This window comes from Fusarium sambucinum, chromosome II (genome assembly GCF_050947815.1).
Source record: "Fusarium sambucinum isolate potato_lamoka chromosome II, whole genome shotgun sequence".
NCBI classification, from domain to species: domain Eukaryota; kingdom Fungi; phylum Ascomycota; class Sordariomycetes; order Hypocreales; family Nectriaceae; genus Fusarium; species Fusarium sambucinum.
The window spans coordinates 1740472-1757836 of record NC_139293.1 but is presented as its reverse complement, the minus strand read 5'-3'; the positions used below and the strand labels follow the sequence as shown (position 1 = coordinate 1757836).

At 47.3% G+C, this 17365-nt stretch overlaps 10 protein-coding genes across 10 annotated transcripts; 5 read left to right on the top strand and 5 right to left on the bottom strand.

Annotated features, from left to right (window-relative positions):
* Nucleotides 1-39: 39 nt before the first annotated feature.
* On the top strand, nucleotides 40-1566 carry FSST1_007379 (DNA polymerase subunit Cdc27; the record flags this gene model as incomplete). Its single annotated transcript, XM_083224157.1, has 5 exons — nucleotides 40-93; nucleotides 143-198; nucleotides 247-434; nucleotides 490-1350; nucleotides 1400-1566. The coding sequence occupies 5 exons, from the start codon at nucleotides 40-42 to the stop codon at nucleotides 1564-1566; spliced, it is 1326 nt and encodes a 441-aa protein (XP_083083340.1).
* Nucleotides 1567-1826: 260 nt separating this feature from the next.
* Nucleotides 1827-3596, bottom strand: FSST1_007378 (pyridoxal phosphate-dependent transferase; the record flags this gene model as incomplete). Its single annotated transcript, XM_083224156.1, has 3 exons — nucleotides 1827-2762; nucleotides 2811-3141; nucleotides 3193-3596. 3 exons carry the CDS (start codon nucleotides 3594-3596, stop codon nucleotides 1827-1829), a joined length of 1671 nt encoding a protein of 556 aa, XP_083083339.1.
* Nucleotides 3597-3882: 286 nt separating this feature from the next.
* Nucleotides 3883-5625, bottom strand: FSST1_007377 (glycoside hydrolase family 125 protein; the record flags this gene model as incomplete). The annotated part of the gene is made up of 3 exons (XM_083224155.1): nucleotides 3883-4160; nucleotides 4211-5424; nucleotides 5486-5625. The coding sequence occupies 3 exons, from the start codon at nucleotides 5623-5625 to the stop codon at nucleotides 3883-3885; spliced, it is 1632 nt and encodes a 543-aa protein (XP_083083338.1).
* A 349-nt stretch (nucleotides 5626-5974) lies between these two features.
* FSST1_007376 (NuA4 histone acetyltransferase complex catalytic subunit ESA1) lies at nucleotides 5975-7528 on the bottom strand (the record flags this gene model as incomplete). Its single annotated transcript, XM_083224154.1, has 2 exons — nucleotides 5975-7062; nucleotides 7111-7528. 2 exons carry the CDS (start codon nucleotides 7526-7528, stop codon nucleotides 5975-5977), a joined length of 1506 nt encoding a protein of 501 aa, XP_083083337.1.
* Nucleotides 7529-7818: 290 nt separating this feature from the next.
* FSST1_007375 (3'-5' exonuclease) lies at nucleotides 7819-8781 on the top strand (the record flags this gene model as incomplete). Its single annotated transcript, XM_083224153.1, has 1 exon — nucleotides 7819-8781. The coding sequence occupies one exon, from the start codon at nucleotides 7819-7821 to the stop codon at nucleotides 8779-8781; it is 963 nt and encodes a 320-aa protein (XP_083083336.1).
* Nucleotides 8782-9224: 443 nt separating this feature from the next.
* FSST1_007374 (ribonuclease H2 subunit C) lies at nucleotides 9225-9799 on the top strand (the record flags this gene model as incomplete). Its single annotated transcript, XM_083224152.1, has 3 exons — nucleotides 9225-9360; nucleotides 9417-9703; nucleotides 9758-9799. 3 exons carry the CDS (start codon nucleotides 9225-9227, stop codon nucleotides 9797-9799), a joined length of 465 nt encoding a protein of 154 aa, XP_083083335.1.
* Nucleotides 9800-10257: 458 nt separating this feature from the next.
* FSST1_007373 (uncharacterized protein) lies at nucleotides 10258-11178 on the bottom strand (the record flags this gene model as incomplete). Its single annotated transcript, XM_083224151.1, has 2 exons — nucleotides 10258-10831; nucleotides 10883-11178. The coding sequence occupies 2 exons, from the start codon at nucleotides 11176-11178 to the stop codon at nucleotides 10258-10260; spliced, it is 870 nt and encodes a 289-aa protein (XP_083083334.1).
* An 829-nt stretch (nucleotides 11179-12007) lies between these two features.
* Nucleotides 12008-13495, top strand: FSST1_007372 (phosphoribosylglycinamide synthetase; the record flags this gene model as incomplete). Its single annotated transcript, XM_083224149.1, has 3 exons — nucleotides 12008-12305; nucleotides 12363-12902; nucleotides 12975-13495. The coding sequence occupies 3 exons, from the start codon at nucleotides 12008-12010 to the stop codon at nucleotides 13493-13495; spliced, it is 1359 nt and encodes a 452-aa protein (XP_083083333.1).
* A 211-nt stretch (nucleotides 13496-13706) lies between these two features.
* FSST1_007371 (cytochrome P450) lies at nucleotides 13707-15644 on the bottom strand (the record flags this gene model as incomplete). Its single annotated transcript, XM_083224148.1, has 4 exons — nucleotides 13707-13827; nucleotides 13886-14839; nucleotides 14913-15439; nucleotides 15492-15644. The coding sequence occupies 4 exons, from the start codon at nucleotides 15642-15644 to the stop codon at nucleotides 13707-13709; spliced, it is 1755 nt and encodes a 584-aa protein (XP_083083332.1).
* A 560-nt stretch (nucleotides 15645-16204) lies between these two features.
* On the top strand, nucleotides 16205-17243 carry FSST1_007370 (uncharacterized protein; the record flags this gene model as incomplete). Its single annotated transcript, XM_083224147.1, has 5 exons — nucleotides 16205-16404; nucleotides 16455-16531; nucleotides 16588-16671; nucleotides 16728-16796; nucleotides 16843-17243. The coding sequence occupies 5 exons, from the start codon at nucleotides 16205-16207 to the stop codon at nucleotides 17241-17243; spliced, it is 831 nt and encodes a 276-aa protein (XP_083083331.1).
* Nucleotides 17244-17365: the final 122 nt, after the last annotated feature.

Sequence of the window (17365 nt, the reverse complement as noted above, 5' to 3'; positions counted from 1 at the left end):
TGACTCCGATACCCCCCAAACCATCACAAACAATATAAGATGGAGGAGTACAGAAAGTTTCTAGCAGACCGTCTGCTTAGCGAAGAGCGACCGGTTTGTGATATCCTCCATTTCTCACGTTCAGTCCACTGATATAACGCAGATCACATATCGGCTGTTAAGTCGAACTCTGGAAGTGCATGTCAACACCGCAAAGGAGTGAGTCTGCCGCAAAACAGTTGTTTAACAATACCTGACAATTACTAGAATGCTTTATGACTTCCACAAATACCAGAATGCCCAAAAAGCCAATTCAGTTCATGCTACCTATCTGGTTTATGGTACCAAAAATTTGGACAACGAGGACAGCGATGTGGAAATGTCGAGCTCAATCCCTGAGCAAGAGGAGACTCCAGTGTCCACCCTGACCCTGGCGCGGGAAGAGGAGCTAAGAGGTGTGCAGCTTAATGAATATTTGCCGATCAAAGTGATGACTGACTCTTTCGATAGATATTCTGGCGGCATACCAAGAAGTGACTTCAATTCATGTTTACAGCCTTGCACTGCACCCACAAAAAGATCACGCTCTCCTGGTAGATCTTGCGGCACAGCTCTCAGAGTATTCGACAGATGGAGACATCACTGCCGCATCCAGGAAGTACGGAGTTATTAGCAACCCGAATGCCCAACGAAGAGAACGAAAGGTTCGTCCTCAGCAACCTGCATCAGCCTCATCAAAGTCCGTCAAGAAAGAGCCAGTTGCTCCAAAGCCAGCAGCGGCCGTAAAGCCCAAGCAGGAGGCATCAGCCGCTGCGCCAGAGACAAAGCATACCAAGGCTGCCAAGCAAGAACCAGCAGCATCCTCAACCAAGGGTGCCACACCTGCTCCAAGCGGTGGAAAGAAACCAGCAGCGTCTCTTAAGCGAGGGGCATCAGGTGGAATTATGCAGTCTTTTGCAAGAGCAGCGGCTAAACCTGCTAAACCTAAGCCTGCCCCTAAAAAGGAGGAGGATGATGCCATGGTCCTGTCTGACGACGGAGAGGCAGATGACTCTGATATAGTCGCGACCAAGTCAAACTCGAAGCCTGCAGCCGATCCATCAGATATCAAGAAGAGGCGACAGGAACGAGAAGATGCACTGCGAAAGATGATGGAAGATGACGATGAGAATGAAAAGGAAGAATCTGAGAAGGATTCTGAACAGGCCGACGAAGAGATGGAGGAGGCACCTGAGCCACAGCCAGAACCCGAGGCGAAGAACGAAGAGAAAGAACCCGCTGAAGTGGTTTCGGGTACTGGTAATGGGCGTAGGAGGGGCAAGAGACGAGTTATGAAGAAGAAGCGAATCCTCGACGACCAGGGATACATGGGTAAGTTGCCTCTATGGGCTTTACAGATAAAGATGCTAATTGTTACAAGTCACGATCCAAGAGCCAGGCTGGGAATCCTTCTCAGAAGATGAGGCTCCTCCACCAGCAAAGAAAGCAGCCCCAACACCAGCCGCAGCATCATCCACTGGATCAAAGGCGAAGAAGCCTGCACCCAAGGGACAAGGAAATATCATGTCCTTCTTTTCGAAGAAGTAAAATAGCCTGGCATTACAAATGTGTTTGGCACACTTCTCATGCAACCGAAAAATGTAATCACAATAAGATGAGTATTGTACATCTGGAATATAGATTTATAATACCGAATAATGAAGGGTCCTCTGTTTTCAATACTGCCCCAAGTATGGCATGACGTTATCTTTTAACGCTACCGAGCTCATCAATTTAAAAATACTGACGATAGTGGAGAGACCGTTCTTTTATCGCTTCCAATGCCTAGGCCGGAAGACATCTTCGACTTATTTGTTGGCATCTATGATGTCGCTATCAGCCGCCGTGCTGGCAGATGCTTTGTATTTGCCGGGGTTTTCTTTTATCCTCCGTAGCACGCCTGCTAACCTCTGGACGCCATCAATCAGGTCCTCCTCAGGGACATATGCGAATGTCAGCCGAACTGCGTTATCCAGGTCAACTGCCTTCTCGTCTCCAGGCACTTGGAACATAGTCCCGTTGCCAACCACCAAGTTCTCTTCCGCCATCGCAGCTTGTGAAACAATTTTGGCCGAGATCCCTTCTTCTAACGTGAGCCACACAAAGTAACCACCGTAAACAAGCCCCTCAGGGAGACCGGCATCTCGAATGCCAACACTCAGGGGTCCTAGATGTTTGTGAATTGCTTCCATCATGATGCGGTGACGGTGCTGAAGCTGGGGCCTTATTGTTGTGGTAAGTCGCTCCTGAAGAGCCCCAGTTTGCAATAGATCAGCCATCAGAGATGCACAGAACTGACTGGGTGAACCACCAGATTTGGTTGCACCCGTCTGTGCGAGGCCATAAGCAAACGCAGGTGAGCCTTCCAGCCAGCCAGTTCGCATTCCTGGCCCGACAAGCTTGCTGAAAGACCCGTTGCTTACGGCATGACCAAAGCCCTGGGGATCATTGCCCGCCTGTCCCATGGCAAGGTCGATGTCGCACAGGCGAGGGAGTAGCATCTCAGGATGATCGTGGTCGCTTACACGCGCAGATACTTGGCTGGGATCGCTGTCAATGCGCCACTGAAGAAAGTCATAAACATCGTCGCAGATAATGAGGGCGTCATATTTGCGAGCAAGGCGAACGAGTGCTTCTCGGCGACGTAGTGACATTGTCTTGCCAGAAGGATTTGAGCATGTGGGAACAGCGTAGATGACATGGCGATAATGCTTACGATCCTTCCCGGCATCACTCACAGGAGGCTATTCATATGTCAATATGAGTATGCATTGGAATCACTATAAGCTTACCTTGGCTTCTGGCGCATTCTTCTCAAACTCGACAATCTTAGCCTCCAATGCTTCAATATCAACACCCTCCTCATCTTCAGGCGTAGCTCTCAGCCTTCCATCAAAGCCATTGTCGCGAAAGACCTGGAAGACCAGATGGTACGATGGTGAAATACACCACACAGCTTGTGTTACATGAGGGTCAGTGAAGCTTTGTAGAATGCATGCGGCATTCTGACTTGCGCCGCCTGAAATGCAAATGCGATTGGGATCGCGCTCGACACGGTAGTGCTCAGACAACCAGGTCGCCAATTCTTCGCGCAGAGGCTGATATCCCGGGTCAGCGCCATATCTAGGTTAGAATTAGCTACTTATCATACAATAAGTCTATTAAACACCGTACTGTAGAGCCGGGACGTAAATGGACGGATCAGAAAGATTGCGCTGGGCTGCTGCTGAGATGAGATCGACAGGGAGAAGACCTGGGTTTGGCCAACCACGGATGAGGTTAATTTGGTGTTTTCCCGATTGAGGATTGGAGGCAACCTCTGAAGCGTGAGTTGTTTTCGTCGTCATCTTTGCTGTGTGGATGTACGATGATGATGTTAGTGGTGGTGTTGAGGGGCAGATGTTACGATTATGACATAGAGGGGAAGATGCTGTAGAATGAGACAAGATAAAAGCTTTGTATGCTGAAGTGTTATAGAACTGTCTTTCTTGTTGTTTATTAACGACGCAATATTTATATTTGAAAATACTGCCAATGAGCTCGAGAGACCGATGTCGGATCTGTTTAGAGAAAGCCATGGAGTTGTAGTTCGGCTGTATGTTCGAGAGAGTGTGAAGGAGGGGTATGAACGGATAACTGTGGATCGATCTACGTACGCCCTTACATTGATGATTTCCCCAGTCATTTTTGTAACTATTAGCAATTTGGATGTTTTAGAAACATGATTGTTTCTTGTCATGTAATCTGGGGTTTCATATGGGCAAGTTTGCCCATCAGATTTAGAACCAACCATTCAATTTATCATTCTTCATACCCTGAATGTACCAAAATCATCCTTTTAGTTTGAACAGCTTCCTTTATCAATCAGATCTCATACGCCGTAGCACCCTCGCCAAAGATCAAATGTGGTTTCCTCTTCGCCAGATCAAGAATCGTAGAAGCAAATACGCCATTGGCCCATGCAAACCAGCTCCTAGTATACTGGCTAATATGCTCAACATCAATACTCTCATGAACCAAGCCCAACTTTGCAGAGTTGAGGACAAGATCAATGCATTCCTTGATCTCTTCGTCGTTGTCTGAAGTTCTCGCTTGCACTAGAAGACTCATTGGCCAGGCATTTCGAAGTCCAATATGAGGTCCTATAAAATGTCAGTCATTGCGAATAGTCCTGTAGAAATAAGTGCCTTACCTCCAATACCCTTGAAGCCCTTTCCTTCGAGATAATATGGGTTTCCGCCCTTCTCCAACAGCATCTTTCTGGTGTTCTGGTAGATGGGGTCGCTGGCTTCGCAGAATCCCATAAGAGGAAGCGCCAGCAGTGAAGGATAGTTTGCATCGTCCATCAATATCGATGAGCCGTAACCATCAACTTCGTAAGCGAAGACGTCTCCGTACTTCTTGTGCTTGATTACGCCGTGCTCCATAACACCTTCGCGGAGTTTTGTGCTCCATGTCTCCAATTTTTGAGAAAGTGTTGTCTTACCAGCCGCCGCGAGTATCTTGGATGCTCGCTTCAGCTCAACAGACATTTGCGCGTTGGCGGGTATAAAGAAGCCCAAGATGGTAGCATCATCACTAGGCCTAAAGGCTGAGCGAACCAATCCTGTGCCCCAGTTCAAGGGGTTGCCGATGCCCCTCAAGTTGAGAGTCTCGGTTCCCGTATCGGTGCGACGTGAGAATGTGTACTCATTGCGTTGAAACTCGCCAGTTTTGGGATCAAAGGTCGACTTGGACTGCTCGGTGAGCACGTTCAGAAGCGTATCAACAGCTCGTAACCATCTCTTATTCACGAAGTCTATCGAGCCTGTATGATCGTAGAAATCATTACCAAGAGCGAGAAAATGCGCCAGAGAGTCGAGCTCGTACTTGCACTCAAAGACAGCCCGAGGCTCGTATGCGGGGTGAACATTATCGTCTTGTCCATTAGACGAGACGGGAAGATCGCTGATAGGTGGTGGCTGGAAGGCGTTGCAGTACGGAGACTCAATCACATACTCAGCCTGGGTGTTGATGGCGCCGAGCAATAATGTATGTATGGCAGGGTCCTTCTTAGCAAGTGGCTGGTAAGGCCGTAGCTGGTTTGTCGAATCGCGCAGCCATTCGGCGATAATGTCACCTGTGATGATGAATGATTGCGGTCCCTCCCAAGCCCCTTCATCGTGGAATCCTCCAAAGCTTCCCATGCGAAAGAAGCCAGTATCCGTCTTTCCTTTGGTGTGGAATTTGACGGTCGTATCTGTCGTCGAAGGGAATGCGTTTTCGAACAATCGTGCCAGGTCTGGATCTTTCATGCGCGACGTCACATCTTCAATGACCTTTTCAATCGCATCTGACTGAAACGTCCGACATTGCTTGCTCGGCCGTTGGTATGGGAGCGCCTTAGGACCTTCACTGAATGGTCGACTATGATGAATCGATATTAGCTAAAAAATCACTCTGTTCTTGCGCAATTCAATCAACCTACTGAGGAAATGCAGCGTATCGTGTGTAATCGGGACATATGCGACGGTAGTCGGCAAGAGGTTGCTGTTCGTCGTCAGGACTGGCGCTGGCGAGTGTTGCGCTCAGAGCGAGTAAGCTCGATGCTAGTAGACGAAGCGTCATGATGGACCCGCGCTGATGTCGCCAGAAGTGAAGATGGATTGCAGTCTAAGAAACACAGAGATTGTCTGATTCTAGTAGCGGTTAGGTGTGTACTGATGATTTTGGCAGGGCTTGAGTTGCCAACAGCTGTCGCATTGCCGTTTCGTACTGATTACGTAGGGCGGGCGGGTTGACCTCCACCAGAGCTCGAGTTACAGAACGTGGGGCTTGTGAAAGTTGGGGTAACGACGGGCTAACATGCACTTCGCTAATCCATAGCCTAACTATGATGCGAACGGACTTCTTAGGTATATGAATAGGGGTATCATTTAAAACTATCTTTTCTTTCGCTTGCTTTGAGTTACTACAATTACCATCCCCATGTTCGACTTGAAGCTGTAAACACTGGAGGTTTCCATTGGATCTTAGTTGGATCCACGGTTCGTTTCCTCTTCAGTTTAGTCTTTTCGCGTTGCTGGATCAACTTCTCAGGGATCACAATCTTGTGGTCACTCTTGTGGTAGACTTGCATCCGCAATGCTTGGAGGGTGTGCTCGACGTCCTGCGTAGTCATGGCCAGAGCATTAGAAATCGCCTCAATTGTGACTTTTTCGTCACGTTCGTTGTAGCCCACCAGGAATTCCAGAATGTTTTCTGACCAATATTGTCGATAACTCAGCAGACCCAAATCTGACAGTGGCTTTTCAGGAGATCCGAGTTTCCCTTCAATTCGAGAAAGCTCGTACGAGAACTGGATCAGAAGTCGACCGTAGCCTTTACGCTGGTATTGAGGCATGGTCAGAATACAAGCAACGTTGTACCCGTCCGCACTCTCCTTCTCCTTGGAGAAATACCCAACCAAGTGATTTCCTTTTTCGGTTCGTGTCGTCATGACATAAAACAGGAAAGGGTCCACATCATAATACAGTGTCTTGTGGTCAAGAAACATCTTGGACAAAAGACAAAGGTTACGACACCACGTTCGCTGTCGTCGGCCATCGATTTCGAAGAAAGATATGTCCTCATTTCGATAGAGTTCATTTCCAGGTGGGTGCTGTAGTGTGCACTTCTTTCGGTGTCGCGTGAAAGCTTTCAAGTCCCCATAATAGCTCAGACAAAATTCGCAGATAAAGATAACGTCTTCCTGGCTGAAGATCTCGGGGTATGGCGAGAAATACCACGGATACAAATCGAAACGGCCAAACTGAACCTTTGAGATATTTCGGATTCGTGAGACTTCGGTTGGGTTTTGAGTCATGGAGCCGGATGTACGAAGCTTCTCAATCTCGACCTCACGACTGAACTCTGCCGGCTCCCTTTTGACTTCTGTTTCTCTTTCGTCCACTTCCATTTCATCACCCACAGGTGTTGCACCACCGTCAACGCTGGCGCGTGCCTGACTATCACCATCGGGGCCGATCGAGGCAGACTTTTGCCGATTTTGGTTCTCTACGAAATCTAAACGGTTATTAGCAGATATACTTGAATAGAGAACAAATTGCGTACCAGTCCAAGGATGTGGTGTATTGGCCTCAGATGTAGTGGATTGCTCTCGCTTGCCTGGCCTCTTTTGAGACTTTTTCGAAGGTTGTGTCTTCTTAGACTGCACAGTGGGCACTTTCTTCGCCTTTGGGTCTTTGGGCTTGTCCTTCTCTGGGTTTGGCCATTCAACCTCCCGAGTAAAGTCCAATCTGATCACAGGTACCCATTCGTCCAGTCGTTTATTGAAGTTATCGAAATTGCAGTAAAATTGTTTGCCGCTCTTGGTTGTCTTGATGCTAAGAATTTCGGCGCGTCGCGGCTGGCCCTCTTTCTCTACCCAGGCAATGCATCCAGTCTTGATCGTTTCGGGTGTCGCAAGGCTTTTTAGTCGCGGCTCACCAGAGCCAACAGTAGGCTCGCCTCCGGGTGTACCACCAGCCATGATGGAAGTCGCCTGTGTAGTCGTGTGTTGATGATTATTGGGTTGTCGCGTAAGTGTCGCAAGATGGAAAATGGGAGGAAGTATGATAGAGGGGCATGGCAGAAAATGATTCAGAACTCTTATCAGCAAGGCGGTGAGCATGATTCCGTCTTATCAGTAATTCGGTAGTTGCAAAATCCCGTTTGTTTCATCGTAGAAACTCTTTGCTTTGCGACTCTTGATCAATACTGATACAAAAGCATAAAAATTGGCCGCGATTCTTCAGGCCGATATTTTCAATCTTAAACAGAATGGCTGGGCTTTCTTCGAATTGGAAGAAGCTTCAAGCAAAGCTCAAGGAAGAATCCGCGTCAAAGCCATCTCTGAAGCGCAAATCGGAGACCCCATCAACAAATCCACCAACGAAAAAGCCCAAGGCCTCTACGTTCTTAACAAAAACATCAACAGTAGCAAAAGCAGCGCCAAAAAGCGGCAAGAAACAAATGGGCGGTGTTCACAGTTCAAAGATTGAGGAGACAGTGCCAGGTACCTCGACATCTCTTGCGCTATGGGCAGAAGACCATGATGTATCCGCAGAAGCTCTCGCTGAAGCGTACAATTTGGGTGCTAAAGACAACTCAATGATGCTTGCTGCCGAAAAAGATAAAATCAACCATGGACTCACAGAGGGCATCGAGGTCGGCAAATACATTGCTATCGACTGCGAGATGGTTGGTGTCGGACCAGGTGGCCATGAATCAGCTCTCGCTCGTGTGAGCGTCGTCGACTTTCATGGCGTGCAAGTTTACGACTCTTATGTGAAACCCAAGGAGAAGGTCACAAATTGGAGAACAGCCGTCAGCGGGATCAGTCAAAAATCTATGAGATTTGCTCGGGACTTTGAGGAAGTACAGGCAGAGATTGACAAGCTTCTTCAAGGTCGGATTTTGATCGGCCATGACCTCAAGCATGATTTGGAAGCTCTCATTCTCAGCCACCAAGGAAAAGACATACGCGACACAGCCAAGTTCTCAGGATTCAAAAAATACGCAAACGGGAGAAAGCCATCATTACGAGTACTTGCCCAAAACTTGTTAGGGGTTGGGATACAAGGCGGAGAGCATTCCAGTATTGAAGATGCACGAGCGACGATGTTACTTTTTCGCAAACACAAGCCGGCTTTTGATGTGGACCACGCGAATCGGTATGCGCCAAACACAGCGTCTGGAGGAGGTCAAAAAGGAAACAAGCCAAAGAAGAAGAAGAAGAAGTAATTGATTGGAATCATTGTTTCGACCGGAATATGAAAGGCAACTGACTATTTGCCGTAATTTTCGAGATACCCATATAGTCTTGGAATGTATATATACCAAAGCGCGGCCCAACTACTAATCTCATCAATTGCTCTTATTATTATTGCAGGTGGATTTTGGTGGAACTAAGTATTGGCTGTAGGCGGTAGTTCACCTCTGAACTGAAGGATTGTACATAAACAAAGCATAGATAATTCATCGACAAAGTGAAGGCCTGTGTTCCTTTCACATGCATGTTTTAGTAGTTAGAGGTTCCCATTAGATGAATGGACGATCTGACCCTGAAGGGGTTAGCCTATATCAAACGGAGATAAGATAAGTCATCCGTTGCCGCAGACACTTAACGCGTCTAGTCGCGTTCTCCTTCTCCTACCTAAACAACGAACAAAAACTGTACAGCCATAATGTCACAACCAATTCTTTCATTGAAGCCCGACGAGAACAAGTCCAAGGCAGTGGCAAACATTCTTCCATGTCGTATACACCATGATGGCCCAATTGAACCAACATCGACATATTGGAACCCTGCTGCCACCGACGGTTTGTCACTCCCAGAACGAAATGTGTTTGCGAAGCCTCTCTGACAACATGATAAGATGGAACGAAATTAGCATACTTTCGTGGACGCAAACTCCAGGGAAAGGTTGTCAAATTGCCTGAGGACTATCGAGGCATTGTCGTCGAGCGAGTTCCCCGACAAGATCCCAAAACTGCCGTCGAAGAGCATGTGGTGGATGTAGATGCCGAGGAAGAACAAATAGAAAGCATGCAAATAACAGCCGAGTTCGATGAAATGGTTGTTTGGGGCCATGAGGCAGTAGCAGATGCCAGTGCGGACCCTTACGTTCGAAGTATGGAAGAGTGGCTTCAGGTAGCCGACAAGGTATGTATATATTTCGACACTGGAGTGGTTATCTGATACTAATACCATATATAGATTAATTCCTACTCGCCCCCCGATGAGGTTGTGCAGAAATGAGGCAATCAACAACGAACGATACATTCCTACACTTAGAGCCTAATAAGCCCAGAATCGATACCCCCAATACCAATCCTCGCCTGGCGCCACTATGCCACCATGATAGAAATGCTTGGCTTCTGGATTCCGAATATAATATGGGACTTTGCACGTCTATCAAGGACGCTATAGCACACTGGAGTATTGGGACAGAACACACCCTGAACACACTGCCGTTGGACATTGCATCTTGCATTAAATTATCACCAAAAGAATCCTTGGCAGAACATTCGTTGGTAATCTTCACAAAGGACTACCTATTATAATACATCTCGTTGTTCCGACATTCATCCTGGTGTAGTGCACAGGAAGCCTGTTACGATATTCTTCTACTGACAATTAGGGAGCGGCAATGATGCCATAGATAATGCGTGAATAATAATAACTCCTTATTAAACTACTGTTATGAGTACCCAGATCTACTTCTCCTCCAGATCAGTTGTGGTGCCAATCTCACGAGTTGCATCAAGATCGTGATGAAGAGATTTGAGTTTGTTACCGAGACGTGTGAAGCAGTCTTCGCCCAGTGGTAGCCTCAAGATCTTGCCCTTGAGATGACCTGCCTTTCCTTCCCCTGTAGCAACTTCGTAGATGATATCCACTCCCTTGCTGGGATCGCCGCGCTGTTTCCCCGAAGCGTTCGCAAACTTGGTAAGTGTTCCTTCTAGCAAGGTACCCTCATATGCCTTCTCGACTGATACGTTGCTCTTGACGCTGGCGTCGAGGAAGTTGGTGCGAAATGCTCCAGGCTCGACAATCAAAACATTGATACCGAACTCCTTGACTTCCTTGGACAAACTTTCGGTCAATCCCTCGAGGGCAAACTTGCTAGCACTGTAGAGCCCACAGCTTGGTTGAGCGTCTTGGCCAGCGATACTGCTGAAGTTGATGATGGTTCCTGAACCACGGCTTCGCATACCAGGAAGGGCAGCCTGGAGTGCATAGACGGGGCCAAATAGGTTGGTCTGGATTTGATGTTCGGCCTCGGCCTCTCTTATTCTTGTGTTAGTTTGTATCCGTCTTTTATGTTGAAGATAAACCTACGTGAAGAGCTCAACGGCTCCCAAGCAAGAATATCCAGCATTGTTGACCAAATAGTCGATTCTTCCATAAATCTTCTCTGCGTCCTGGATCTTCTCGCTGATGCTTGCTTTGGACTCGGTCATGTCAAGAGTGACGATCTTTCCGCCAGCTTTTTCGATTTGGCTGACAGCATCAGCTGATCTAGTGGTATCACGTACTATCGAAATGACTCTATGACCAGCCTTCAAAGCTCTCAAGCTCAGAAGTAGACCGAAGCCGTTGGAGCTTCCAGTGATAAGCCAGACTGCGGTTGTCATTTTGATCTTGGTGGTTGCGTTGTTGTTTAGCTTTAGGTGTAATTGTGATGTAGGCCGAGTGCTATTGATTATTGTGCATTATGTTGATGCAATGTTATTCGTCTTAGTATCAGATATCACGGACTTATGGGCTTCTAATTCCCGATAACTTCGTGGAATCAGGACGTACTGATGATAAGCTCCACCAGTGTGGAATTAACGCCGATCATGGATCGGATATAAATTAACATCATCATAAAGCATAAACTTGAGTTTAGTATATTTCGGAGCGTGGATGTTGTGTCAAAGGAGTTTCGGAATCAATTCCGGAGTTTTAGGTGGCATGGTTTCTAACCCGGGAAAGCGGGTTTATCGAGAAACGGATTGTCTAGTAAAGCAGAGGCGTAGCCGGATTGATGAAGTTGAGCTGGTCAGATACCAACTTGCGTAATTATTACAATTTGTAGGACTGCAAGGTTTCGTGTTGCTTGCCCAGAATACGTGTCTATGAACACTTGAATGGCCTTCGTGAAACATTACAAGACATCCGTGATCTTCAGACCTTCTAATAAAGGGCTTATTAAATAGAAATAACTATCCGATATAACAACAATTGGCCAAGACCAAGGCATAATTGATATTTTTGTTGTTGAAGCAAGTGGCTGAGGTTCAGACCCATTGAACAGTGTTAAGCTCTCGGCTGCGTGCATCTGACAAACACCTTCAACCACAAACCCAACCTCTCTTTCTCACAACATATTTTGTTTCCGCCCGATTCTCTTTCCCTTGACTTATTCGGTTCCACGCCGAGCTTCAGTTTCAAACCGCCTTTGTGAAACCGACGAAAAAGATGAGTGTAAAGGTGCTTGTGGTCGGGAAGGGGGCCCGAGAGCATGCGCTGGCCTGGAGATTGAGCAAATCCCAATCAGTTAAAGAGGTATTCGTCTTTCCCGGAAACGGAGGAACATCTCTCGATGAGAACAAGGTCGGACAAGGCGCTGCCCCTATTTCCAATTTTACTGGCATCCGGACAGGCCCTACAGGATACAGTGACCTGGCGCAAAAGGCCAAGCAACTCGAGGTTGGATTGGTAGTAGTTGGACCCGATGACGATGTGGTCAATGGTATCGAGGAATGTTTTAGAAAGGGTCAGTCACAGCCGACCGTCAATCCAAACAAATGCATGATGGCTGACAGGTTCATAGCGGGAATCCCATGTTTCGCACCATCACGTAAAGCAGCACAGCTCGAAGGTTCCAAGGTTTTCGCCAAAACGTTTATGGAGAATTACAACATACCCACTGCCGCCCACAGCAGTTTCGACGACTTCGACGAGGCCAGCGCCTACGTGCGCAAGGTCTTCATCGATGACGACCACCGAATCGTGATCAAGGCCGATGGTCTCGCTGCAGGGAAGGGTGTGGTCTTGCCCGAGACACCTGAGGAGGCTTTGGGTAACCTTCGAAGTATCATGAAAGATGGAGTCTTCTCTACAGCAGGGTCTTCAGTAGTGATCGAAGAGTACATGGAAGGATTCGAGATCAGCATTTTAACCTTCAGCGACGGAAAGACTTTCTATTCTCTCCCAGCCGGTCAAGACCACAAGAGAATCCTGGAGGGAAACAAAGGACCCAATACTGGAGGCATGGGTGTTTACACACCTGTTCCGATGGTCACCCCAGAGATGACACAACAGATCGACGATGAGATCTTGGAGCCAACATTCGAAGCTCTCAAGAAAGAAGGTAAGTAAATAACACCTTGGGGTACCAGAAGCCATTTGGATCTGACTGATGACTGACTGATTGTCTTTCCAGGGTGTCCCTTTCAGGGCTTGCTTTTCACCGGTGTCATGGTAACCAAGTCCGGCCCCAAGGTAATCGAATACAACGTGCGGTTCGGCGACCCAGAAAGTCAAAGCTCGATGCTTCTCTTGGCTGAGGAAACAGACCTGGCGAATGTCTTACTATCATGCACAAACGGCACACTTGACCAAGTCAAACACACCATCATGGCCAAGCCAGGCTTTGCTTGCAATGTTGTTATTGCATCGGGTGGATACCCTGGTGATTATGAGACAGGCAAGACCATCACGCTGAGGAGGCCTCCTGATGGCGTGATCATCTTTCACGCGGGAACTCATCGGGATGAAGGCAGCGATGGGTTACTGAGGACAGCAGGGGGACGAGTTTTCTCGGTGGCCGCCTACGGAGAGACCTTGCAACAGGCCCGGGACAAGGCCTATCAGGGGGTTGAGTGCGTGTCGTTTGAACCCAAGGTGTTCAGGACTGATATTGCTCAAGGGGGTCTGAGTGTGATGAAACATGGGAAGCCCTGAGTGAAGATTTCAAGATAGATACTGATGTTCTTTCCTGTCATTTGTATTAATAATGATTTCCTCGAAATAATGATAATATCAACAAAATAGGACCGGGCAATCTAGTGTGATCTCCAGCTGGGAGACACGGGCATCAGTGCCACTATTTGCTTCCAAAGTTGGCTCAGCATCTGATGCTTCGCTATATCCCACAAGGCCAACTGCCATGTTACTATGTGCGAACCCTAACGTGTACTGGCATACTATTCTTGACTCTTGGTGGTGAGTCTGTTCCAACTTGATAACAGCGATCGCCCCATACTGTCGGCGCTTTCTTGGAGTCAGTTGTTCCACTATAAAGGGGTCGATCAGCAATAGTTATGAATGAACCCCGGATGTGAAAGGACTTACTTGACTCTATCCCATTCCTCCCATGCAACCTCAACATCAAAGCATCTAGTCACTAGTGCCATGACCAACTTGATCTCAAGTACAACAAGATTTTGTCCAATACAATTCCGAGGCCCCGCCAAGAAGGATCGCCACCCGTTAGTTGGCGGAAACAATGGATCTTGGCGATCGGTGACGAGGAAGCGCTCTGGAATAAACTCATCCGGTCGATGCCAGATATCAGGGTCGTGATGGACTGCCCAAGAGCCATCCCAAACAATGAAGCCTTCGGTGGGCAACTTCTTTCCATCGAACCCAGGATCGGAACCAGGAGGACCAACAAGGAAGAAGCCTGGCTCGCCGCGACGCATGCTTCCAACATTGGTGTGGTATCGCATAGATTCCTTGAGAACAGCTAGGGTGTATGGGAGGTGATTCACCAACTGGGGATCCTCTCTTATCACGTTTGCAGCGTCCCAAGCATTCGGGCCCAAGACGGCATCATGCTCTTCTCGCAGTTTAGCCACGACGTCTGGGTGTTGACACAATAAGCGAAACAGCCATGCGATGGTCGCCGCAGTGGTATCAAAACCAGCAAACAGGAAGGTGTTGATTTGACCTACCGCCATTTCCATGAAGTCGGAGTCGAACTCCAAGGCGGATTGACCTTTACCTTCGTTAACGGCACCATTCTGTTCAGCTTTTTCTTCCTGAAGTGCCTGGACAATAAGATCGATGAGTGTCTTTCCTTTGGCGGTTGGATCTTCCTGAAGTGCGTTCATGCGTTCTTGAATCGTGGGAGTTAGATTCTCAACCAGAGTTTTGTAGTTCTTCCACAGTTTAAAATGCCGCCATGGGTTGTAGTACTGGATGAAATTGGTGATGTTAACAAAGAAGTACATTCTAGAAATGGTGTCTTGAAGAGCATGACACATGGGTGAGTTCTTTCCCCATTGTTCATTCAGGCGAATATCTCTGTGAAGAGTCTATTAGTATGACGGAATGGAACATGGATGGAGGATTCCTGGCAGTTGGTGTCTGAACTTACAGGAAAAAGCGCACGATTACATCGAGAGCAAGATTGGTGGTGGCCTTCTCAAATAAGAAGACGTCTCCCCACTGGCCATCCTTACCTGCCTTACTCTTAAGAACAGCCGCAAATTCCTCAACCTCTTGAAGAATGTCTGGGAGGCGGCTGTGGATATTCTGGATACTGAAAGCCGGGTTGAGCCTCTTACGCCAGATCTTCCACTCTTCGCCCTCCATAGAGGATACATCAAGGTTCTTTGTCAATGGGTAAAGGATGTGTTTCTGTTCATACGCCTTGGGCAGCGAGTGCTGTGTTGTGAACTGGGATGACACATCAAGATTCAGAGATATCACCATGGGTGCGGTGAAGGGCCATGTATCGATGTAGGCGACGGGTGGGCATTTGGTGCACTGTGGGAAGAGTTCACGCCAATTCTCTCGGATCATCATCATCAAATAGTCGCCATGGGCATCCGACGGGAGAGAGGAAACGAGCTTTCCGATAGACTCGAGATGGCCAAAGATCATGGAATGTTTCATGATTGGCTTTGAAGCCGATTAGACGCTGGAAGGGTAAGTAGATAACAGGGAAACTCACAATTCCTTGAGCTTCAAGAGCCTTGAACTTCATGCGGGCCTGATACCCCTTGCGAAAGGCATTGATGAGCAACGCGACTAAGACTACCCCGAAGAGACTGAGGAGACGCGACATGAAAGAGGAGCCATCATGTTGAAATTCATGAAGCCACATTTCGACTAGAATTCACGATCCCAATCGTAATAACTGAGAGCTGAATAGTCGTGACGTTGGGAGATCGGTGTAAAAAAAATTGCTGTTTGTCTCATTTTCCAGCTGAACAGATATGTTTATTCATAGATAGGCTAACTAACAGAATGCCCCACAGGTAAGCATATAGATAGTAACACAGCATGTACCTTTCTATCCTTGCAGTCGATTATTAATTATGAACAACCATCTAGATGCAAATGCATGACTTGCAATGACTACAGGACAGTATCTAGATAGGTATTGCTGTCAAGTTTAGACTTTTTTTATTTTTTATTATAACGGCCCCATAACCGTTTTTTACTACGTAACATTTCGCTTGACAGTTCGAATTAGGAAATAAGCTGTTTAATGGATAAAGATCAACTGGATCGGACGACAATACCCCGAGTCTATGCGGGGTTCAAGCACATACATCATGAGTACCTCTTTCTAACCTATGATACAGTACATTTCTACTACCCCTCTTCTCACCCATAATAAAGAAAACATCACCATACAATACCCATATCATACCATTCATCATGTCTATGTCAGCGGAAGAGACCTCTAAAATACGAGATGGTTTCCCCAGACCATTTCCCAACATTCCCTCCAACGTGACGGAGCAATTCCGCCTGAACGGAAAGGTCTGTGTTGTCAATGGTGCCGCTGATGGTCTCGGATACGCTGTAGCTGAAGGCTATGCTGAGTCCGGAGGCAACGTTGCCTTGTGGTATAACTCGTAAGTCCTTCTATCCTTTCCAAATACACCATTAACTAATACCGTCATAGAAATGACGCTGCTATCGAAAAGGCTCGTTCGTTGTCGGAGACGCACGGAATCAAGGCTTCGGCTTACAAGGTAGACGGTAGGGTTATTTGAAGGAATAAAAGCCTTTACAGTAGCTTACCTTGTTTGTGTTAGTATCCGATGCCCAACAAATTCAAGATGCCTTGAAAAAGGTCCTCGATGACTATGGCAAGATCGACGTCTATGTCGCAAATGCAGGTATGTTCAGGTCTATCATTATCTTTCTGTATGAGAAACAAAGCTGACGTACCAAGGCATGGCCATCTCAAAACCAATTCTTGAGCAGACCATCGAAGAATACAAGAAGCAAATGTCTGTTAATGGTATGTATTTCTTCCAACTTGTTTACCATGTCTGACCACCGCACAGTTGACGGTGTTGTCTACTCTGCAAAATACGTTGGTGAGATCTTCAAGCGTCAAGGTTTCGGCAACTTCATCATCACATCCAGCATGAGTGCCCATATTGTCAACGTACCAACCGATCAGCCTGTTTACAACGGCAGCAAAGCATTCATCACCCACTTTGGAAAGTCCCTTGCTCGAGAGTGGCGCGAGTTTGCACGTGTCAACATCGTGTCTCCTGGCTTCTTTGACACAAAGATGGGTGCAAGCCCTGAAGCTCTCAACGAGGCATACCGAATGGCTGTGCTGGGAAGGCAGGGTCATGTCAAGGAGATCAAGGGCCTCTATCTGTACCTTGCTAGTGACGCCTCGACTTATATGACAGGCAGTGATTTGCTTATCGATGGAGGTTATGTGCTGCCTTAAATATCAAGTACAGTTTACGGATAATACTCTGCATAAGTGCAACTATACAGCATAGAGAATGAATGTCACTCCTCGCGTATGGAACATTATTGATTATTTTTGCGTAATAGAGATACCCAAGT